General features: G+C 36.4%; 1 protein-coding gene across 1 annotated transcript in view; it reads left to right on the top strand.

Moving 5' to 3' along the window:
- Positions 1-24,986, top strand: part of FAM188A (family with sequence similarity 188, member A) — an 81,484-nt gene that overhangs the window by 42,508 nt on the left and 13,990 nt on the right. Inside the window, exons 10-11 of the mRNA XM_011934277.1 lie at positions 502-582; positions 21,385-21,457. Of these exons, the coding sequence (XP_011789667.1) occupies positions 502-582; positions 21,385-21,457 (154 nt within the window). The remainder of the gene's footprint in view (positions 1-501; positions 583-21,384; positions 21,458-24,986) is intronic.

Below are 24,986 nucleotides of genomic sequence, written 5' to 3'. Positions count from 1 at the left end.
CAAATAACAGGACACTTACATACTTAGATGGCTTAAATTGTAATTTTTCTTGATTGGGAACAAAGATGTTCTTTCCCTTTGATTATTCATAAATCTACTCATTTGATAAACTATAATTATTTTCCTTATAAAGTTATTATCAACAAGTTTATAGTTTTAGGGTTTGAGCTTTCTTGCTGAAATTCTAAGAAGTGGTCATTTTATCTAGGAACTTTAGCAAAACCTGAGAATGACTCTTAGCGCTAAATAGTTATCTCCAGCTGTGTTAAATCTATATTGTTGTTTTAATGTCAAAGTACAATATCAGCTCAGTACCGACAGTCTTCTACGCTCATTTTTACATTCAGCATTTGATCTCTGTGGGTGAGATGCTTGGGCACAATACATTATTTCAGTTAAATATAAATTGGACACTTTATGCTTCAGATATTTATGGGCAAATAAGAGGCAGTATAAATTTTTAATTTGTTTATTTGTTTTATTTTGCTACATTTGTTCTAGGTTGGTTCTTACTTGAAATCTCCAAAATTCCCTATTTGGATTGTTGGCAGTGAGACTCACCTCACCGTATTTTTTGCCAAGGTATGCTTATAGCAGGATTTTTTTTTTAAGTTATGACATCAGGCAAACAAGTATTATAAGTTCATATTTGGTTTGGATCTTTGTGCAAACTTCAGTCTTTTCCCACAACAAATGAATTGTTCAAAAATCTCAAAAACTAATACCGAAGAACATACTGTTTTCCTGCTCTAAATCTGGAGTCTTTTAATCAAAATCTGTCATGATTTAGTTATAATTTCTTTCTTTCTTTAGAGCTTTAGCTTTTTGAATTTTTTCGGAAATCACTGTTATGGAGAAAGCAACTGAATTTTGAAGTTTTAGATTGCTTTTCTTGTAAGTAGGCTACAAGATTAACTTAGATGATACATGATGTAAAATGTTTTAATTACAGCATCTCCTTTGAAAAAAATTTTAAAATCTATTAGTAGTTCAATGGTATTGAAGTCAAATGCTCTTTTAAGATTGATTACTTCCTACAATTTTAATTTATACCTGATTACAATATTGAAATAGCTGAAATATATCTGAGTATTTCTTTTCTTTTCGTCTTTTTTTTTTTTTTTTTTTGAGATGGAGTCTCACTCCGTTGCCCAGGCTAGGGTGCAATGGCACAATCTCGACTCACTGCAACCTACGCCTCCTGGGTTCAAGCGATTCTCCTGCTTCAGCCTCCCAAGTAACTGGGACTACAGGTGGATGCCACCACACCCAGCTAATTGTATTTTTAGTAGGGACAGTTTCACCATGTTGGCCAGGCTGGTCTCAAACTCCTGACCTCAAGTGATCTGCCCACCTCGGCCTCCCAAAGTGTTGGGATTACAGGCATGAGCCACTGTGCCCCGCCATATCTGAATATTTCTATTTCAAATTCTTAAAACTATTTTTAAATCTCAACTATAATCTGTATGTCATGTTTTTCCACAATTGAGTGGTTAAGAGCTTTGGCCTCAGACAACTTTGGTTTTAATCCCAGCCTTGCCACTTCCTAACAATTCTCAGCCCCCTTTCCTGTGTCTTTAAAATAGGGATTCATAATAGTACCTAGCTTTTAGAATTACTGTCAGGCGTAAATACAAAGTAATTAGCAGTGCCTAGTACAAATTAAATGCTCAGTAAATCTTAGCTGTGATCGTCGTCATCATCATCATTTTTAGTATTCAAGAAACGTGTATTAAACATCTCTGGGATCATAGGTAACTTGATAGGTGGCTGAATGTTCGTAGGAAGATACAGAATTGTATTGTTGAGGTTTCTTCATTGTGCTTTCCTGATTTGTCCTTGTACTTTTTGAGCATACATTTGTCAATGTAAGTTTATTATTTGTTTCTGTAGAAAGTACAAATGGTATAAATTATACCCTAGTCTGAATTGACAATGCTAATTTTCGTGAATGTAATTATGTATTACAGTATTTAACTTTATTGCATTGGCAAAAGTCCAGATAGGGGTTATAGAGCAAGATACATAATTACCTTTTCTTAAGCAAGGAGAGCTTTAAAATTAAACTCTAAAAGTACAGAGTTACTGATACATTGCATTTAGTCTGACAGCTTTTGCTATTTATTTCCCTCCTGAAGTAGAGAGAGGAAGTTAAAAAAAAACAATGTGAACTACAAAAACTAACAATTACTAATTCCTGAGTGAGGATTTCGTTTTATACATTTCCATAAAAGAAAATTAATTGACTTACACAAAAATGTATTTTCAAACCAATTTTTAATCATGTTTATCTGCAACCTTATTCTCTAAGGAAAACTAATTATATGAAACTAAAAGGGTTAAATATAAAAGATGACAATATTTTAAATCTTAAGTTTTATAATTGATATTTAAGAAATGATTTTGTTGTCAGAACAGTAGGAGAGATTTCACAGAAGGTGAATACAAGGAACAGTGTCAAATGAGCTATGAGTCTGAGGACGTTATCTGAAAAAGTTAGTGGTGTTGAGGGAGTTCCTAAGAGTGGAATAGGCCCTTCTTTTTATGACATACACTCTTCCTACCTGTCCTGATACTTTTGTGGTTCCCGTAGCATTTGCCCATTGTGCTGTCGCACGTGTCACACAGCACACGGTTTCTAATTCCCATGCGGTTTTCTGCGTGTTCCGCAGCAGCCAGTTCACTTTGTTGTTCCACAGCAGCCAGTTCACTTTGTTGTTCCGCAGCAGCCAGTTCACTTTGCCTAGGGCCTTTGTCTTTGTCTCCGGCCCACATTTTTATTCATAGTTCCCCATCAGGTGCAGTGACATGTTGGATTAGAGACGTGCAGTTAAGAGAAAAACACAAACTCCTGCTATGTGGCTGTAGGAACTGTTGAATTTTATACTAATTGTTACTGTTTTGAGACTTACCTGTGTAGTCTCAGGATCTGGTATATAGTCTAGCACACTAGGGGTGGGAGAAATTATTAGTTGAATGAATAAAACTTTTGGACAGATTTCCCACATTTGGGTTCCAGTGACATTTATATCCCCTAAGAATATTTTACACGACTCATTGTGATGCATCTATATACTTTCTTAGAATATCGAATTTGGATTGTTTGAAATGTTACCTTTAAAAGGAATTACCAGTGAAGAATTGTTTTTTTCCCCTTGATATAAAAGTAAAACAAAGCTCATTTACCTTAATGGTAAATGAGAACAATAATACTTGATCACATTTATTGAGTCCTGTTTTAGATTTGTTAAATATAAACTGATGTTCTTATAGTCTTCACCATATAAAAAATACTGGAAATTTTGCTCTTCTGAAAATTATAACAAGAACCATTATTCGGCCCTTTCTTCTTTTATATTTCTGCATTTGAGCAAGCAGTTTTGGCTGTGGGTTTTTCTTTTTTTGTTTGTTTTTGTTTTTGTTTTTTTGAGTTTGGTGAGTTTGCCTTATACATTCAGTGGCCTGAAACATTGTTTTAATATTTCCCCAGCAGTTCCTTGTAAATATTATGTCTTTTTTTATAAAACTGATATGTTTGTTGGTGTATTTCATGTGCTGACTTCTTTGTTCTGGTTACAGTTAGGTAAAAAAGTCTATTTTAAGTTCATAATTTTCAAGGCAGTCTGTAATTTGGCATTGTGAAATGCCTGTGAAGAACAGTGGAATTCTTCATGTGCCTTACGCGGTGAAGGTGGTAATAGTTGCAAGTGTCTTCATTCATTCATGTACTCAATTATCAGCTTTTTACTGGACTCTGGTATGTGCCTGGCATTACGCCAGGTGTTACGAATACAGTGGTGAGCAAAAATAGATATGGGCCTGTCTTTAATGGAGGCGGACATTCTCCTTGAGTTACTCAAGGATGTTCAAATAATCCCATAAATTTACCAGTGTGATGAGTGCTGACGAAGCACAGGTCCGTAATGCTGTAAGAATTTATTGTAGTTTTGGAAAACTAGGATGTTTCCTTGAAAAACTGATGCCTCAAATGAGAACCTGAGGTATCAGATTAAAGCAGAGGAGGAGAGGGGAAAGAGCATTCTCTACATCACAAATAGAGCAAATTCATGCCTAAACAAGGAAGGACGGACAGACAGATGAACTGGGGTGAGAACAAACTGAAAGACAAGGGCTGGAGGGAGCACTGAGAATTAGGGAGACAAGGTGGAAGATGAGGCTGGAAGAACAGCAGGCCATGTTACTCTTTGATACTAAGAGTTACGACAACTGGACTTAACGAAAAATTGGTAGTGGGAGTAGTTTTGGGGAGGTGGGAAGGAAGGGAACAGGATTAAATTCACATTTGGAAAAGATAACTGTGGCTAATTGTAGAGACTGGATATATTGAAGGATAACCCAGGGAATAAGTAAAAAAGACTTCTCTAGTTGTATTTCAGGTAAGCAACGAGTGTAATTTGGTCCAGGGTAGTGAGGTAGAGGGAATAAGCATGGATTTCAGAGATTTGCTCCTTGAGGTAGAATGACAGGACTGCATGATGGATTGGATTTGGCAGCAGAGGGGTAGAAATGTCTAATAAGATAGGTGTGGCTAATGATTAGATCTTTTTTTTTTTTTTTTTTTTGAGACGGAGTCTGGCTCTGTGGCCCAGGCTGGAGTGCAGTGGCCGGATCTCAGCTCACTGCAAGCTCCGCCTCCCGGGTTCACGCCATTCTCCTGCCTCAGCCTCCCGAGTAGCTGGGACTACAGGTGCAGCCACCGCGCCCGGCTAGTTTTTTGTATTTTTAGCAGAGACGGGATTTCACTGAGTTAGCCAGGATGGTCTCCATCTCCTGACCTCGTGATCCGCCCGTCTCGGCCTCCCAAAGTGCTGGGATTACAGGCTTGAGCCACCGCGCCCGGCCTAATGATTAGATCTTAGAGCTTTAGAAAATGTGTATGTAACAGTTTAGCTGTTGTTGAACGTAACTGCTCGTTATTAAAGCAATTTGTTCACTATATGCATATCACATAATAAGTGGGATTGGGGAAATGAGAGGTACCTCTCAGACAGGCATGCTGAGCTTGCTGAGACAGGCTATGCTGTAGCTTTTCTGACATCACTTTCTTGTATTTCCCTCCAAAGAGCGGTGATGGGAGACAATCTATTACGTAGACTGATGCACCACGTAAAAACTGCTTAGTTTTTAAATTGAAATTTAGCACTAGTGAGAGCTGTCAGAATCCTTTGACCCACATCTATACTTTATGCCAAAGGAACCAGTCCATAAAGGAATTAAAAACGTTTCTAATGTTGCATGGGTAGGAAGGTAGAAATGTGATAGCTAAGACAGAGTAAAATATCAGAAGCTGTTATTGAATTTAACCTTCTGTGTGGGGTAAAAAGATACGTGTTAAGTGAATTAATAAAGTAAAATATGTTGCCAGTAATATTTAATGCATGAATAATTGAGAAGGGATAATTATACTATTTCCCAGAAATAATAGAACATTGAAATTTACAGAGTACGATTTTGCTTTCTTAAAATGAAGAATTGGCCGGGCACAGGGGTTCATGCCTGTAATCCTAACACTTTGGGAGGCCGAGGCAGGTTAATCACCTGAGGCCAGGAGTTCAAGACCATCCTGGTCAATATGGCAAAACCCGTCTCTACTAAGAATACAGAAATTAGCCAGGCATGGTGGTGGGCGCCTGTAATCCCAGCTGCTCAGGAGGCTGAGGCAGGAGAATCACTTGAACCCAGGGGATGGAGGTTGCGGTGAGCTGAGATTGTGCCACTTTACTCCAACCTGGGCAAAGGAGCAAGACTCCATCTCAAAAAAAATAAAAATAAATAATAAGTAAAATGAAGAATTAAGCATTATTGCAAATGTACATGGAAAACTGAATTAAGCATCTAATTAGAAAGTTTTATTCTTAAGTTTTGGATTATAAGTTCTAGTTTTATATGTTCTATACACGTAATTAAATTTTTGTAGGAATGCAAGCTTTATGTATTAGACCCTAGTAATAGGAGAACGTGCACATATATTATCTTTTTCCTGAAGCGAATTAATGACTTTGGCCAAAAATTATGAGTAATGTTAACTATATTACAAGTAAGATGAAGCACAAATTGACATTTTCTTAAATAGTAGCACTTTTGAGTTCTATTCAATTTTCATGATTTAAAAGTATTTCCTTTAAATCAGTGACATTCAAATATATATAGCACTACTTTAAATACATTACAGTTTTGGAATGTGTGTGTGTGTTGTGTTAGAAGTGAATATCACCTCCAAAATTTTCACAAATATTAATCTATACATAGTCTCATGACTAGCACTGAAAATATTGTGATGTCAAGTGGTTGATGGCTTTGGCTCCTTTTTCTAAATTTTGTAAGTAAATTTTAAAAATGTATTTTGGCATATTTATATACAGGACAGACTAAGGTCTCAGCGATTAAATGTGATGAAAGTAGTGTAGTATATTGACTAAGTTTTAAAATTACAGCATTGTTCTTCCTCAGAAAAAAATATCTTTGACATTTCAACTTTGGTTTTATTGTGAATTATGTTTATTTAAATTTGACTTGATTTTCTTAGTGAGTTGTTTTTTCTTTTCTTCTCTACCCTTATTCCTAACTTACTTTCCTTTAGAAGTCGAAGCTTGTGGCCCATGTTCATTTGCGTTATCAAAATAATCGGCATAGTTTGAAAACTGAATTTTTCCACATCTTTGCCAATACTGGATTATTAAAATTATTATTATAGTCATCCTAGTGGGGGTTAAGTGGTAATTGTAATTTTGATTTGCATTTCCCTAATGACTAATGAGCATCTTTTTATGTGCCTGTTGTCTACTTCTACATCTTCTTTGGATAAATGTTCAGGTCCTTCGCTTGTTTTTTAATTGGGTTGTTTGTCTTTTTGTTACTGAGTTATAAGAGTTTTTAGTATATTCTGGGTACTAGATTCATACTCTGTATTTACTTGTTTTCTATATCATCTCTCTCTCAGTAGTAAGCTCTGTGAAGGCAGGATTTTTGTGTTTTGTTACCTACTGTTTGCCAGTTCCTAGAGCAGTGCCAGGCATAGTGTAGGTGCTCAATGGCTTTTTGTTGACCGAATACATTACTGAACACGCTGTAGATCAATCTTTAAAAAATTGTGAGAGAACCATGTTATTACTTGATAAGTTGGGGGTCGGGAAGTGCACTTAAGATTGCTGAATAGTCTTGGATCATCAGAATTCAATAGATCTGTATCTTACGTGGAGGGCAGATAGAAAAACTAGCTTTTGCTATCCCACCTGACCAATTCAAACCACCCATATTATTGAATAGAAACAGCTGTCATGAGTATTTACAAATAAGCTTTGTCAAACTACCTATATGCTGTATAACATGTTAAAAATTTACTTTCATGATGAGGATGGTTAAGAAAATTGTTTCTGTCCAGTGAAATAACCTCTTAACTATCTGTTTTTGTTTTTGAAATGAACTATTTACTTTTAGGACTTAAAGTAATTAAATATAATTTTTTTTAAAGGGCACTAGTATAGGTTCATGATTTTAATTTTCAGTGCCAAAGTATTTACTTAATGTACTTGTCACTTTATATTTGATATATGCAGTGACCCAGAATTTACCTTTTTAATTGTACTGGAGTCCTCTTCCTGACCTCCAATCATCCCACACGTTTTGTAGGATTAAAAGAGATTTTTCACAAGTCAGTTTTACTTGAAAATCATCATTAAAAATTAATAATTGTATGAACAGGTTGTAAAAATGTTCAGGTTGATCATTGATAACATTTCTTTCATGAAGAAATATAATTTTAAGTTTTTAAATTTAAACTGCCGTGTTTTATAAATCATCTTTTCTGTCTGATACAAAGTCATCTTTTCTTACTCACCCTCTGTCTCTGTCAAACAACAGAACTGTTATTGTACTCCTTGACATAGTATCCTAAGGAGTCCAGTGGTGAGAAATACATCTAAGCCGCCCTATGTAAATGAGAGCTGTATAGTTACTACTGAGGGAAATATCACAGAATCTAACTTCAGGAACCTTATAGGAACTGCAGAGTCATCAAGCAGCAGGGTTCCCACAGAACTTCTAATACGAGGATACGGGTGAGGTGAAATGTAGTACGTAAATGGACCTCTTCAAAGAGGGAAACTTAATTCCTATTAAGTACGATGGAGAACTTTCCAAGCAGGTCATCTGAGCTATAGCAGAACAAAGGTCTGTACATGGAGACAGAATGTGCCCCGTGGGCATGGGTCTTCAGAAATCGTATCATGGCACTTTCAATGAGGTTACTTGAAAATATGCGAACCTGCTGCACAGGTAAAAAGAAATGTACTTTGAAAAGTAGATGGTTAAGGAATACAGAACTTAAACTCAACTTTCTGAATAGTTTTTCCTTAATTTCAGAAGAAAAAACTAGCTCTTATTAGATGAAGGCTGTGTAACATTTGTTTTATAATATGTTAAATATTTAAGGAGTCAGGTCTTTCATAATAATACATAATAATTTAGGTGTTCAAATACTAGGGCATTTGTCCTCTTTTTTCTCCCTAACCATCATTCTCCCCATTGATTCTTTGTCTTTTATTTTTATATTTGGAGTTTAAGAGTAATTTATTTAGGTCAGTTTCTTAATTTCCCTTAAATTGGGAACTAATTACAAAATTAATTTTCAATGCAAATTCAAAATGGGCACTTTAAATCTGAAAATCTACTTTAAATATTCCTAGAATTTAGAATGCATAAAATGGAAGACATAATAAATGCCCTTTTTGTTTTTATTGTGCATTTGAATCTCAATGTGGAGTGACAGCTGTTGATCCAATATAAAAATAGTTGAACCCTACGTATACCATCTAGTTTCATCTTCAGAAGATCAGTGGCTAATTTGCTTGGTACCCCCATTTAAACTCTCCTTTGAAGTTGGGGAGATGAGTTTTACATCCCTTTTTTGTTGCGTTTTATGGTTATAAAGGGACTCTGTGTGTGTGCAGAACCTGACCTTTGACCTTTCCTTTGATAAAGCAGTTTTCTTGTCAGGTATGAACACATGAAAATCCATGACACAACTGTTTATATAAAGAAACTGAATGTAATGCTAAGGAGGAAAAAATTATTTAACTATTGCTGTGTGAGCTGACATTGTTCTTCCAGTGGGATCTGTTACTGGGAATGTAGGGAGCATTATTTCTACAGCAAAGCTGCTTTTATTACCCTTGGGTGTAACAGGAAGAATACTGAGGTGAACTGTTAGAGCCTGTTTCTCTTAGGTGTTTAAAAATTGGACAGTTATACTTTGACATTTCTCTGCGTGTAATAAAACGATGTTAAGGAAAAGTAGTAAAGTGATGCTTTATAGGCTTTACTGTTCCAAGAAAATTCACAGTTGGCATTTTGTGTTTTATTGCAGTTTGGTTACCTCATCCTTTTATCCTAAGTAAATCCTGAAGTTTGTGCGTATATTGAGATTTTGTGCCTTATCTAGTACAGAAAGGAAATAGGGAAAATGCTAATGTATTTGTAGTTTAATCAAAATTTACGTGACTTTTAACACCTTAAAATAGCAACTTAAAAGAATACTGAAGTTAATCTCGTATCTGAACTACTTGGAAAGTTTGGGTAGACATCTGGACATCTTAATTTTCAATGATGTGAATTACTACAAATAAATAAATTTTTAATCACAAACTCCTTCCTAGCTGCTTAGCACGCTTTGGGGCTGTCCCCCATCAGCAGTCTAGGATTACGCCAAAGACTTGTGCCACCATAATACTAAAGCTTTTTACTTCTGATCATTTTCACCAGAAAACTTTCAAAATATAAATGTTCTTGCCTCCCTAAGCCAAGTGGACATCAATTACCCTTATGTACTCTTTGCCTTATGCAGCTGTATTTGTTTGTCTGGTGTTTGTGATTTCCCTGAATTTTCTTTTTCTTTCAGTTATTATTTCTCAGTCATCAGTGATGTCAGCCTTCCTGGAAGAAGTCTCTCTCTCCCATTGAATTTTTCTTTTTCTCCTACAATAGTATCCAAATAATTATCTAAAGATAAAATACTGATGGAAGGGCCTAGAAGTATTCTGTTAGGAATGAAGCCTGTGAGTTTTAATTAAGAGTCGGTATCTTTAAGCCCACACCCCGAGCTATCTGTTTAGAATTGATAGAAAAAAATTATAGCCAGTAGAGTTGATAGCAGAGTACAAAAAAAGGTCTTTACAAAAAAAGGTCTTGTACGGTTAATAGATGACCATCACTAAGTCTTACTGAGTTTAATTTGGGAGATTTTTGCGCGTGTATGCACACGCTTTGCTTATGTTATCCTCTGCCCAGAATGTGCTTATCAAAATCTTGCTCAGCATTCCTGGTCCAACCTTCCACCATTCGTATTGTGTCCACTGATTCTCCTACTCTCTTGTTGCTTCTATTCTTCCAGCCTACTACCTTCTTGTGGCACTACCTGATTTCCCACACTACTTACTGTCACACACATTCAGCATTGTGCTAAGTACTGTTGAAGTGTAAGGATTACTGAATGTTGTCTGTGTGTTAGGCAGTATACTAATCATCTCAGGAGTATTCCTCATTTAATCCGCAAACCAACCCTGTGAGCTGCGTGCTGTTTTCATCTACATGTTAGAGTCTGGGGCCAGTGAGAAAAATGACATCTCCAAAGTTAGATACTAGTGAGTACCAAGGCAGGATTCAAACTCCAGTCTTCTGACTTCTGAGCTGTGCATTTAACTACTTCCCTCCCTCAAGAAAACAACTCATTATGCTAGAGTGGAGTAGAGCCTGGAAGAGGGGAGAAGTAGGTGTAGAAGAGATTATACTTGAATGAGAGGATATGGTAACTTTGAGACTGATATGAAATGAAGGCTGTATAGATGTAGTGTTATAATGGGAAAGTTAATACTGTATTTGGGGAATAGTAATTGGTTGATTATAGCTAAACCATACTAGTTGTGCTAGGATATTAAGATGAAAGCAAAGGTTGACGATCAGCTATAGGACCAGCTTAAATAATCAGATTTATTTCCAAATCATCTTTACTATATAAAAGTCTGTCTTGATATGGAAAGCTAAACAGGAATATCCATGGCATGAATATAAAGCAAATTCATGGAAGTAGAACGGCCTTCTCAGTCAACAATCAAAGCTTCTCTGTACAGCTGTGATAAAATTTTAAATTATAAATGTGAGTACTGTGACTAATTTTTAATCATGCAAACCTTGTTTAAAATTGTAGAAAAGGAGGGTAGGAGTGGTTGGGGGCCCTCACTTTTTGTTCATACTAGTCCAAGCCTCCCAAGATTAAATTATTGGTATTGAGTAGACTACAGTTTCAGTCATCTTCTTAAGCATTCATTTTCATAGGAAACATGAAGTCTGCATATGTGGAGATTCCTCCATGTGAAGCTTACATTGTTAAGGTCAGAGTCCCTGGGTAGCATGAGGGAAGACACAGGAGGAAAATGTAGACTGCTCTCAATAGGAAGATCAAATGGAATACATGTGGCACAAGCAACATACAGCCCAAGCCAGAGTATTACGTTTTAATCCCTTTTGCCAGCTGGCTGCAGTAACCAACAACCCTGACATTTCAGTCATGTACACAGTGGTATTCAAGAAGGGGGTGATGAGAACAACCCGTCCGGCGGGTAGAAGGAGTATGTGACCACTGACATTGTTTAGATTTGCCTGCATGTGGTGATGGCAAAAAGGAATTTGAGAATGTTTTAACATCTCTAAAAACAATGTACCCTCTTTTTGCCTGTACTGGAACACACACACTACACTGCCACCCTCTCCCCAACACACCCAGCCCAAAGCTTACCGCCCTTGTAACTTACATGTCAGCTGCAGGTGTGCTCCACGTGTCTCCTTTATTTTAAAATCTGGGCTGAAGGAGTAGCCTCTGCCTGGAATGTGCAGTTCTCATAAGAGAGGGAAAAGAACAAGACTCCTGGCCAAACCAGATAGTGGCACTTAAAGCTTCTGCTGGGAGCTGGCATAATGTCACTCCCAGTTGTATTTCTCTGGCTAAATCTGACGTCACTGAGGCACAGAATTAGGCCCCTTTCACAGACAGGTACTTCACGTCACTTAGTAACAGACAGTGACAAATAATCCTCTTAGAAGGAGGAAGCAGCAACTAATTGGGAACAATAATATTATCTACCACCATCGATTACCTTGTATCTAGGTGATTATACAGTTTAAGTTAATTCCAGTGATACGGAGTTCTAACTTTGAAATAAAGAGGAACTTTATCTTTTCAGGTACCTTTATCTGTATTACCAGTATAACTATTGACTGTTCACCAGAAACCTTTTAAAATGTAACGTTAACTATCCTTCTAAACACCTACTAAATTATAAGGCCTGTGTACAGTGGGTTGGTCAGGGATAAAAGTATTTTATTACTAAAAGGGTCTTGAAGTATATTCATTAAGCCTTTCATCATTATCAACAGCAATTTGCTGTCATGAATAATCAAAGAACCTCCAAGAACGTCACCTAACTTCAAGAAAAGCTCGACGGATTTTTTAAAGTGAGTTGGTCAATTATGATAATTTGGAGAGTCAGCAGCTCACTCATTAATGATTTTACTAATTATGGCACAAGAGTAGATCACATCTGTTGGAAACGTCTTCTCCCACTGCCTTCTTTCCACTTGTGCATTTAGAGTCGGTGTTTCTAGAGGAAGAACCTCAGAGGACTCTGCTGTTTCCTACCCTGACTTCTCTGCCCATGTTACACAGATTGGTGCCTCACAGCAGTGGGCTACTGTGGAGGTGACCTGGGCTTTACACGTTATTTGGAAAATAATGAAAGAGTAAGAAAAAGGACCACCATCCTTCCTGCTTTCAGATACTGGGATTAACTGAATTCTGTTAATCCTGCTGGTGCTAATGACATACTATGTTTTGAGATAATTTAATTGACTTAAAATCTATTTCCCAAATTATTTGGTCATAAATATAGATAGTAAGCAAAGACTAAAGGTGAAACATTATAAAGTAAAATTTTGCTTAAAGGTAAATTATATACCAGTTACCTTTTATTTATTTATTGGAGGGACTTTTAACACTATAAAATGTTGTCTGCAAGCTAAAGTGTCATAAATATATGTGCAATCATTCTTGAAGTTAGATGATGATGCTCTTGGAGGTTCTTTGATGAATCATGACAGCAGATTGCTCTTCATAATGATGAAAGGCTTAATGAATAAACTTTAAAGACCTTTTCAGTAGTGAAGTACTTATCCCCAGCCAACCCACTGTACATAGGCCTTATATTTCAGTAGGTGTTTAGAAGGATGGCTAATGTTACAACATTTTAAAAGGTTTATGGTGAACAGTGAATAGTTATACTGATAATACAGAGCTGCGTGAAAAGGAGATATCTGTTTCATGATTGTAGGCTATTAGTCCCGTTAACAGCTTGGTCCACCTACCTCCATCCCCAACTCCCCGCCAACCCCCTGCAATTAAGCTGAGTGAGGCTAGGTAATTTTAAAAGCTACATTGTTTAGCAATCCCTGTTGACCAGTAAATTGGTTGAATATAAATTCATTTGATAAAATCCTGTGATTATATCAGACTAATATAAAGAACTGCTTTTACAATAAAAATAATTTCGATGATAGAGCTTTAATTGCTAACTAAAACAGTATGTAATAGTTGAGTCTTACGTGTGTAGGGTCTCTTCCTACTGAGGGTACCTAAAAGAGTTCCAAATGCAGTACATGTTGAAATTTTCTCCTAAGTATTACAACTAGGGATGAAGAAAAGAAAATGCAAGTATATTTGCTGACCTTGGAATCTCTTTACTTAATTATCGTTCGTGGGGTTTTTTGTGTGTGTGTTGGGGGGGGAGTATAGGATTAGTGTATATTTGTTAGAACTTCATCCTAGAATATAATTTTCTTAGGATAATTTTAATAATATTCATGCAAGTAAAGATAGACTAGCATGTTTTTCTCTCTTCTATTAGACTGCGACCTTGAGTGCACAGATTGGGTTTTTCTCTACCATCTATTAATAGCCTGCCAAATGATTAAGAAATTATGATTTTGTGTATAGTTAGAGAAAATATACTACATATGGAACCTAAAAGCTGTTGCTATATTAAATTTTGGAAATGGAAAATCTAAGGGGTGGAATCCTCCTCTTCACATTTATAAAGTTATTACATTCTTTCTAACCGTTTTATGTACAATAAGAAAAATACGGCGGTAAAACGCTTTCAATTGAATGGAATTCTACACTTGCTCTTCAAACTTGCTATGCAAATATGCAGTATATTGAATGTTAATATTAAGTTTGCTACATGGATTTTTCTACAGATCTTTATACTAGGAACCCCGTTTACAAGTGTTTAAGTTAAATAAATTGGTAAAAATTAGTGTTTATAATTTGAATTAAAATTACAGAGTTAAAAGAACTGCAAAATGAAACACTTTAATGGGAATAGAAGGTGGTTTTGTAACTTTTTCTGATTACATCTCTAAACATTTAAACATTACATAAATTTAAACAAGGTTTAACTAAAAGATCATTTTCTATGGTAATCCAAAAAGCATTGTAAACACTCAAAATAAGCAAGCCAGTAATCACTTTAGAAGACTATGTACTGGTTTTGATTTGTGAAAGAAAACTTCTGAAATATTTCCATTTGAATTTACAATAATCTCTTGGGTTTTTTCTCTTTTCATCCTGTAGTATAAACACATCTTTTCTAAGTAATATGATTGAGTTAATGCCTAAGGAGTTGACCAGATTAGCTGTTAGTAGTATATGACCGAGACCAAAAAAGGAAAACATGATTTTTTTTTTTTCTTGTTCAAGACACAGTTTTTTTTATTAGTAATGGCAGTTATAGTTGGTGGTTTTGTTATTTGGAACCTAACCAGTATCGCCGGATTGTTTGTTGGGAGGAAAAAAAGAGTTTCTGTTTAGATAGCTAACAAATGGGTTTGTTATCATTTCCCCACAAACAGGGTTTTGAGTTACTTGTTTTACACTTAACTTCAACCAATAAGTTGCCTTAATTCCTGATACGATTTGGCTGTTTGTCCCTACCCAGATCTCATCTCCCATAGCAAGGAGGGACCTGGTGGGAGGCGATTGGGTCATGAGGGCTGTTTCCCGCATGCTGTTCTTCTGATAGTGAGTTCTCAGGAGATCTGGTTGTTTGATATATATCTGGTGCTTCCCCTGCATGCTCTTTTCCCTGCTGCCTTGTGAAGAAGGCGCTTACTTTTCCTTCACTGTCTGGCATGATTGTAAGTTTCCTGAGGCCTCCCCAGCCAGCCATGCAGATCTATGAGTCAATTAAACCTTTTATTTATAAATTACCCCGCCTCAGGTAGCATCTTTATAGCAGTGTGAAAATAGACTAATGCAATTCATTTTTGAAAACATAATTGACCCTTGAGCAACCTGGGAGTTAGGGTGCTAACCCCCTGCATAGTCAAAAATCCACATAGAACTTCAGACTCCCTCAAAAATTTACTGTTAGCCAGTTGTTGACTGGAAGCCTTATCTAAACCAACAGTAGGTTAACATATCTTTTGTATTTTATATGTATTATATACTGGATTCTCATAAGCTGGAGAAAAGAATATGTTAAAATTATGATGAATGTCAGTTTGTTCTGGCCCTGCTTCTTATACATCACCTTCCTCATTGTCCAGCACTGGTTCAGAAGCATTCATCTCTATCAAACTATCTTCTGTTATTTCCTCTGATGTGGTGTCTGTTAGCTCTTGAATTTCTCCAAGATCTGTATCTTGAAACCCTTTACCCTGATTGGCTGTGTAAATCCTGTGAAGTCATACACAATATCTGGACACAGTCCTCTCTAGCAGGAATATGTTTTGGGCTGGATGGATTAGCTTTTTCTGTAACAATGATGGCCTCTTCAGTACTGTGTAATCCTACCAGACTTCCATGTTGTTCTTGCTGTTGGGGTTCTGTTTAATAGGAATAACCATCTTTTCTACAGAGTACTGTGTGTAATGAGCCTCGAGGGTCCTTATGACCTCCTAATCTAGAGGCTGTATTAGTGGTGTTGCATTAGAGGGCAGTTAACTACTTTGATGCCTTCGGTGGTGAGCTCGTGGGGTTCTGGGTGGCCAGGGACCTTGTCCAATATCTGAAGAACTTTAAAAGGTGGTCTCTTACTGGCAGGGTACTATGTAACTTCGGGTACACAGCGTTGATAGAACCGATCCAGAGAAAGTGTTCTCTTTCAGGCCTTCTTTCTTATACAACCAAAAGATTGGCAAGCTGGTGTTGTCTTTTCCCTTCAAGGCTTGGGGTTAGCAGTTTTATAGATAAGGGCAGTCCTGATCATCACCCTGACTGCATGTGCATAAAACAATAGCCTTTTCCTTCCTGTCTTAAATCCTAGTGCTTGCTTCTGTTCCTTACTTATAAGTGTTCTTTATGGCTTTTTTCCCCCCAGAATAGGGCACCTTTGTCCACATTAAAAACCTGTTCAGGCAGATACTCTTTCTTCTCAAAGATTTTCTTAATGGTTTCTAAACTTAACCTGCTGCCTCTTTGTTAGCAGAAGCTGCTTCTCCTGTTACCTTGATATTTTTAAAGCCAAACCAGTTTCTAAAATTATCAAACCATCCTTTGCTGGCATTAAGTTCTCCACCTTTAGCTCCTTCACTTTTGTTTTGCTTTAACTTGTCGTATAATGATTGCACTTTTTCTTGAATCTTATTAGAATCTAAAGGTGTGCCTTTCCTATAGCAATCCTGCATTTACATACAAGTCGCATTTTTTGTACAAGGAGGTATTTTTGCAAAATGTGGCAAATTTGTATGGCTGCAACAATGGCTTCATGAATTTCCTTTTCTTTTTTTATGATATTCTTACGCTGGATTCATTTCTCTTGACATAGTGAGCATCCCTCAATCCATGGTGCATATCAAGCAATTCCACTTTTTCTTACGTCCAGACTTTTGTTTCTTGGGACCACTTCCAGCATCACTGGTGGCACTTCATATGGGTCCCATGGTTTTATTCAAGATTTACAGTATTGCACTAAACATGATGAAAAGTACGTGAGGACTGCTTCGAATCACTTTTTACTGTGGTTGTGGAACTCACTGGAGCGATGGGCTGCACATGCGGAGATGATTAGCGCCACACTTGTGCTTTAAGCAGATTCAACACAAGCTCACCACAATAGCATCAGGAGATGGTGATGAAATTATTCCAGTAGTACAGTATGCACTAAAGTTAATTTCATGCTGTTATGATCTGATACTGCGTTTTTACATTCGTTTACATCTCTTGACGGTGAATGGTGCCAGGTATGGTCTGTATGCCCCTGTTTTGGTACATTTTAACTTTTTGTAATAGATTTGTGGCATTTCATGGTAGTAAAAAAAAAAAGACTAGTATCTACATATATTTTATGCATGCATGGCATACTTAGTTTTTTCTTAATTTTTGAATATATCGCTAGGCTGCACAGTTTGTGAGTTTTTCAAACTGTTGCAAATTTCCAAGAAAAATTTCCAATATATTTATTGAGAAAAAATTCACATATAAATGGACCCATGCAGTTCAAATCCGTGTTGTCTGAGGATCAACTGTACTCGCTTCTTAGTTCTTTGAAGGAATCTGCTTTCATCAGTTTTCAATATTTTCCCTGGCAGGTTCCCCAGCCATAACCTCAATCTAACACTAGTATTCTATTTCTAATAGCTCATGAGAAGCTCGCAATTGGCAAACAGTGAGTGTTTGTAGTGTGCCAAGTATTAAGATAACTCTTAATTCTACTTGGATGTTTAACCATTAGCTCCAAACTCTTAAAAGTTCAAAAATCAAATTCATTCTTCTGTCGAAGCTCATTTCCCTTCCTAAGTCCTCCTTTTCTGTCACAGTTCTGAGTCCTATTCACATGTTTCAGTTTCCCTGTGTGCTATGAAGTCACATCTCCCTGCCTTTCATGATTCCATTCCTTCTAGCTAGAATTCCCTGCCCTCTTTTCTATTTCTGATAATAGCCAAAATATATTCTTTGTAAAAATCTGTAAATTTTGATGATTAAGATGTCTTTGTTGCCCCCATATATCACAAAGTTGGCATGTTTAATAAATGTTAAGGGCTGGCTGCAGTGGCTCAAGCCTGTAATACCAGCACTTTAGGAGGCCGAGGCGGGTGGATCATGAGGTCAGCAGTTCAAGACCAGCCTGTCCAAAATAGTGAAACCCCATCTCTACTAAAAATACAAAAATTAGCCGGGCATGGTGGCGGGTGCCTGTAATCCCAGCTACTCGGGAGGCTGGGGCAGAGATTTGCTTGAACTTGGGAGGCAGAGGTTGCAGTGAGGTGCGATCATGCCACTGCATTCCAACCTGGGCAACAGAGCAAGACTCCATCCATCTCAAAAAAATAAATGTTAGAGCATTTGGGGGGAAAAGTATGTAATATATTATCTAAATCATGAGTCAGCAGATGGCCCTCAGGCCAAATCAAGTCACCACCTGTTTTGGTAAAAGTTAAGTTTTATTGGAACATAGCCATGGTCATGTATTTGCTGCTAAATCCACGTTCCCTGCAAAACATAAAAATTTACTCAATGGCCCATTACAGAAAAATGCTTACCAAACCCTGCTCTAAATGAACACGTGTTAACTAGAGTCCACCGGGACATTTGCCTGAGTTCCAACTGCTCTTTCTATAGCAGGCGAGCTTGTATAGCCTATTCATAACCAGAGGCAAGAAAGAGATAAGTGGTATACTTTTCATTAAGGTTTACTTTAATTTCGTTCTACGTTGGCATAGTTTTTTTTTTTTTTTTGAGACGGAGTCTTGCGCTGTCGCCCAGGCTGGAGTGCAATGTCATGATCTCGGTTCACTGCAACCTCCGCCTCACAGGTTCAAATGATTGTCCTGCCTCAGCCTCCCAAGTAGCTGGGATTACAGGAGCCCGCCACCACGCCCAACTATTTTTTGTATTTTTAGTAGAGATGGGGTTTAACCATGTTGGCCAGTCTGCTGTCTAACTCCTGACCTCATTATCTGCCCGCCTTGGCCTCCCAAAGTGTTGGGATTACAGGCGTGACCCCCAGCGCCCAACCACTAGCAGAGTATTTTTTTAAAAAACACATGGCACTTAGATAAAAGGCATCAGGTAGTTTGCTTTAAATTATTTTTACACTCCAGACTTTCAGCTTCTTAATGCCAGAGAATCTGATCTAAACATTCTATGGCTAAAATCTGGAAGTGTACTTGCTTCCCTCTACTATGTAAACAGCAATAATTTCCCAAACTTTACTTTGTAGCAATATTGAAGTAATGCTTCAGTTACATTTCTACTACCTTTCCCCCACAAAGATTTAGTTTAACCCAGAAAAAATAACCTGATACTCCCTTTTCTTCTATTTAGATCATAGTTTTAAGTAATATTTAGAAATTTCCAGCAATATCTTAAAACTCATTTTAAAACTTTTCCTCACTTATTAGTGACCCAAAAAAAGGTTGAGAATGGAACAGATGGTGAATAGAAAGAATAACTGTATCCTGATTTTGTGCCCCTGTAAGTTCCCCTCTGCATAAAATTTGATCTGTTAACCGTGTACCTTCTCAGCCAGAATTTCAAAGGTTATGGTGTTCATCTACAAATTTCAACAGTCAAATGGAGACAACTGAAAAAGAAAAATGTGTTAGAAATAGTTAAGGGAGCTAAAGCTTATACTAGAATAAATGTAGAAATCTGCAACTAAGGTTTGGGAGTGATAAAGGGAACTGAGGAATAATAATAACCCATGTGTCAGCAATTGCTCCCTAAATCTGAGAGCCAACACTGCAATCCTGGCTTTGGGATAAAAGTTAATTATAGAGCTAAGGCTATATTGGTAATGTATCAGAAAAAGGAAAGAGGGTTTTTAAGAACTATTGTTCAGGTTAAGTAAAACTTTCTTTAACCCAGTCATCCCACTCTGGTGACCTGCTGTGCAAATATAACTGCACGTTTATGATGTTACATGTTCAGGTTTATTTGATTCAGCATTTTTTTGTAACAGCAAAAGACTAGATACAGTTCAAGGGTCCAGCAATAAAGGACTAGTTCATAAAATCAAAAAGGCATTGAAAGTTAAGCCAAAGGAAAAACATGTCACTTGGGCATATACATTATCAGCAAAATAATGTTGGAAATGCAGTGAAGGGTGAGCCTAAGAAGTTTCTAGGAAGGGATTGTAAATGAGAGACAACTGTACATTACAAAATTTTACAAATGTTAAAAAATATCAAGTGGTTTTTAAGTTGCTTTACCTTTTATTATAATACATGAAAAGTGTGTAAGGGCTTGCACAGGTTGCCTTGTTTTAGTTCCCATTCCTGTTTTTTATAAATAAGGTTTTCAGGAACCGAGTCCTAATGGTTGAGTTAGAACTCCTCTGATTCTTAGTTTCTTCACCCGTGAACAGGGTAAAGGTGAGATATTAGAATAACAGTTAAGAAGTACATTTCTTGCAAAAATTGTGTCCACAGGGGAACAGCATTTTAGATTTTAACATTTGTACCCCATAAAAAGGATTCAAGGTAGTAGGAAGGGATACTTGGAAACTTCCTCTCTGATGACGTTTGTCTGAGTGAACACCAGTATAGGCAAAGATAATTATAGGTAAAAGCTAACTAAAGGTAAACAATAAGTGCCTGCATTTTAGATTCATGTGTGTCAAGTAGAATTTCGTAATGGCTTAGATATGTGGGGTAAATGTAAAGAATCAAAGATAACACAATTTTTGTGCTTAGAATTCTGGTAAATATTTTCTGTGATAAATTAGTCATGGTAGAGAATTTGTTTTATGCGAGAAAGAAATTTCTGTCTCTAGGGTGTTTCCTTTGAGTTCTGAAAAATCAAAATTCTGGACATGTAGAACTTGATTGAGCTTTGACTAGGCTACTAAATTAACATTTTTAATGCATTGCTATCTAATCGTATCATTATTTGCTATAATAAATCTCTGGATTTTATTTTCGAATATTTGAAAACTAGAGTATATTTTAGTTCTTCTTACCTGAACAAAAAAATGTGGGAAAAAATGGTTCGGGTTTTTTTGTGTGTGTGTTTTATGTTTTCTTTTTTTATAATGCTACATTTTTATAGTAATTTTCCCCAGTGTTTTAAGTATTTATATAAGGCTTCACATGTATTGTTCACAACAATTTTCTGTGGTTTAAGTTTTATTGCCATTTTTCAAATGTAAAATAAATGACCTGGAAAGTTTATGACCTATCTCGTTACACATCTGTGATACAAATGTAACTCAAAGTCTTCTGACTCCAATGTCATTATGTCTCCCTACCCTAGTATCTGTTTTCTTTTTAATGTCATGATACTATAGCTAGTTGACAACGTGCTTCTTATCTTTTCAGGATATGGCTTTAGTTGCCCCTGAAGCTCCTTCAGAACAAGCCAGAAGAGTTTTTCAAACCTACGACCCAGAAGGTAAAAGATTTTATTAACATCATCTCTGTGTTTTATGTCTTCATATGTTTGAAATACATTGATACCTACCTGATTTTATTCAAAAGATATATTGGGTTATTTAATGAAACGTAAGTTGTGTTTCTTGAACATTTTAAAAGGAAAATAGTGAAAATGTGAGCAAATGAAAGAGCACACAAGTACTTGCTGAGTTGGGTTTCTTGGAATACTGAAGGTATAGTTGACCTCTGATTAATCTTCACCCCAAACAGGGAAAAATACCACCTTTTGAACAAACTGTTTGAAAAGTAAGTCATTTTCTTCTTTACTTATTCAAACGAATATTAAATAAACACATCTTCCAGGATATTTCTGTATAATTGACCTCCCAGGATAAAGAAGCAGAGGAAGATCATCTGAATCATTCACTTTGGAGCCTATGCTTAGCTATTCTACCTAACAAAGTATAGTTTTATATATCCTTAAAATGTCTGCTGAGTCGTTGTCACCGAGGTTGTTTTGATCACTTTTGTGTTTACATATTTAGGTAATAGTTACGACTTTATTATCGCTAACTCACTGACCTTTCAAGTATAACTTCAAAACTAAGTTGTCATACTTGAAAGTTCCCTTACAAAGTACCACGTAGAAATGGAAGTTGCTGGATCAGTGAAGTCCTTGTGGACACCTGAATGGATTCAGTTATCTTTATGAATATACTTTCTTCTATCTTGAAACTTTTTACACTTAGCGATCTGCTCTTTTCCTCTCTGAAAATCCATGTCATGCAAATTCTAAGAATATACTTTTAGCACTTACTAGCAAATAACTTTAGGCTAGTTACTTTTAGGTCTCCTGTTTTCTTAGGTATCATTGTTAGAACGACTATACCTAGTTCTTAGAGGCATTATGAATATTAAATGAATAATGTAGAAAGCACCTTGCCCAGTGGTACAAGCGATTGTCCAAGGTAATAGTCATATTCTTACCCCAGTATAACTACGAACATTCCAAAACCAAACACATGGCTTTCATGTAATCGTTAAGTGTTGTGTTGTGTTGTGTTTTACTAGTGAAGATTTGGGAACCACAGTTGAAACTGGGAGTGAATGAATTTCATGAGAAAAGAAACATACAAGGAGAGGATCAGAAAATCTTAGGAGATAATAACTATTAAAGAATAAAGGCATGAAAAAATGCCTTCAGAGCAGACATAGGAGCCCTAAACTTTAGAAGGCTGATGTTGTAAGACTAAAAAAATTTCATCAATGCTGCAAAGATTCTGAAGTTAAGGTTGTTAAAGTAGGAGACAGTTGTCAAAAGTAGTAGCTTTGTTTGCTTTCAGTAATCACTAATGAGGTAGCAGGCTTGTACTATTCTTTTACCATGTACCAAGGAAAATTAGAACTTCTCAGATTACCAATACTAAAACATAACTTATAATCAGTGCAGTTATTTCAGAATTGAGTTGTGAGAGATGCATATGAAAATAAATTTGCTGCATTTCTACTAGACAAAGAAAATTATTAAATGGTTTTAATCTACAGAGTTATGTGTAACAACTTATCAGGACTATAAGCAAAATTTATTCAGATAGCTTAGAAACTGTGCCTCTATATATGACTTAGGAAGAAGATAAAATCTACTTTCATCTAAATATCACACTGTTCATGGTTTAGCTATGTGATGGCTCTAAGTAGTAGTAGGATTAAAAGTCGATTAATTTTTCAGTTTGTATTCTTTTCAATCACTTACAGACTAATCTGCTAATTTAATTTTCTTTCTCCAAATGGTATGCTTTTGTTTCAAGATGTAAGCAAATCACGCTTTCTCAGAATACTTAGTATACAAAAAGTTCTTACAAGCATTCAGATACAGTTTCCATTTAGCAGAGACTGGTATAGGGACAGTTATCCTTTGTCACCCTCCTCAGAATGCTTGTAGAATAACTGACCTAGAAGGACACCGAAGGTACCCAGGAGTATTTTTGTATCTTTATCTCACTTTTAGCTCCCACCCCGGTTGCTAAACTCAGGTATCTGACTGGGTGGATTTGCAGTCACACTGTTAACACTGTGCTGTGGGTATATTCCTAATTAAATAGACATGTAATGTACAGGCTAATCACCATTTGTAGCATTGCCTCTATGAGACCACATCTTCCATAACCTAAACAAGTGATTTAGTACTGATCATTTGGAACATAAACCTGGTATGTAAGTGGGAATCTGTCTAAGAATGATGTGTGGCATTTGCATGGAATGTTACAATTTCTAAAGCACTTTACCTCCATGTCCTCATTAAAACCTTGCCACAAACCTAGGACATAGGCAGGGATCATCATCGTTTGTGTTCTTTAGAGAACAACCTTGTGATGGTTTGAGTCACTTCTCCAGAGCCACATGCCTAAATGTGAGAACCAAGACTAGATTTTAAGTGTTTCAGCAATCTTTCCCCTTCTCTATACTATACCAGTATCTTTCTGAAAGGCCAAAGTCATAAAGAGGTACTTTTTAACCTTTCCAAATTTAAGTTTACTTTGAACTGTTAATTTAACGGAGTAAGGATTTGATACTGTCATTTCTAGTTGAGCAATTTCTGCCCGTTTCAGAATCTTGAGGATCTTAGGAGCCCAATACTTATTTTGATATCAAGCATACTTATAAAACAAGGTCAAAAATATATTTTTTAACTGTTAGTTTCTCATTTGGAATACTAGCAAAATTGTACTTTCTGCAGGACCTTGATGTATCTCCTCTAGATAATTGGCTCAGTTTAATCTCACATTCAGAAAGGGGAGACTAGCATACGTACTCAGCTTAAAGAGAATCAGGTATCAGGCCTATTCAAAGTGTTCCACATGAGCCTCGGAGAAAGGCCACAGTGTTTATTTTTGTGGATCTTTTTTGTGGAAGAAAGTGTTTGGATATGTGCTTTGTATTCAGGTACATGTTTTATAGGAATTTTTGTAAAATTATAAGGATGAAGATACATTAGATACTGAACAAGAATTCTCTAATGCCTCTGGATACCAGGAAAATGGCTCAATCTCTGTTACTCCTCACTAGCTGTGTGATGTTGGACAAGTTCCTAACTCAGTTTTTCATCTGTAAAATGGACTTAATAGCAACTACTTTATATGAATTAGTCAGTACTCAATACCTTAACCGTTGTGTTGTTTTTTAAAAATGTGTGGCACAGAGCTTATTCCATAATCTCCAAAGACATCAAGGTCTGCATAGGTAGTGTTTGAAGTGCTCATCACAGGTTTTCACATTATACATAATGGATTTTGTTTTCTTCTTTCTCCTTTATCCCTTCCCCCTTGTACAATTACATGTCAGGAAGCAACACCATTTCTTTTAAAAGATCCCAGTCTTTAAGAATAATTGGACTATTGTAGATTGAGCTTAATATACACCACTCCCTAGACATCCTCTAGAATTGCCTTGTCTTTTCTGTTCCTTTTAAATAAATGCTCCTCCCTGTGCCCTTGCTGTGGCCTCCCTGCACTCCTGTCACTGCCATCACTGTTTGTGTCAGGCAGCCC

The sequence above is a fragment of the Colobus angolensis genome, unplaced genomic scaffold (assembly GCF_000951035.1).
Source record: "Colobus angolensis palliatus isolate OR3802 unplaced genomic scaffold, Cang.pa_1.0 Scaffold133, whole genome shotgun sequence".
Classification (NCBI taxonomy): Eukaryota; Metazoa; Chordata; class Mammalia; order Primates; family Cercopithecidae; genus Colobus; species Colobus angolensis.
Note: the sequence above shows the minus strand (reverse complement) of the source record. Positions and strands in the feature narration are given on the sequence as shown.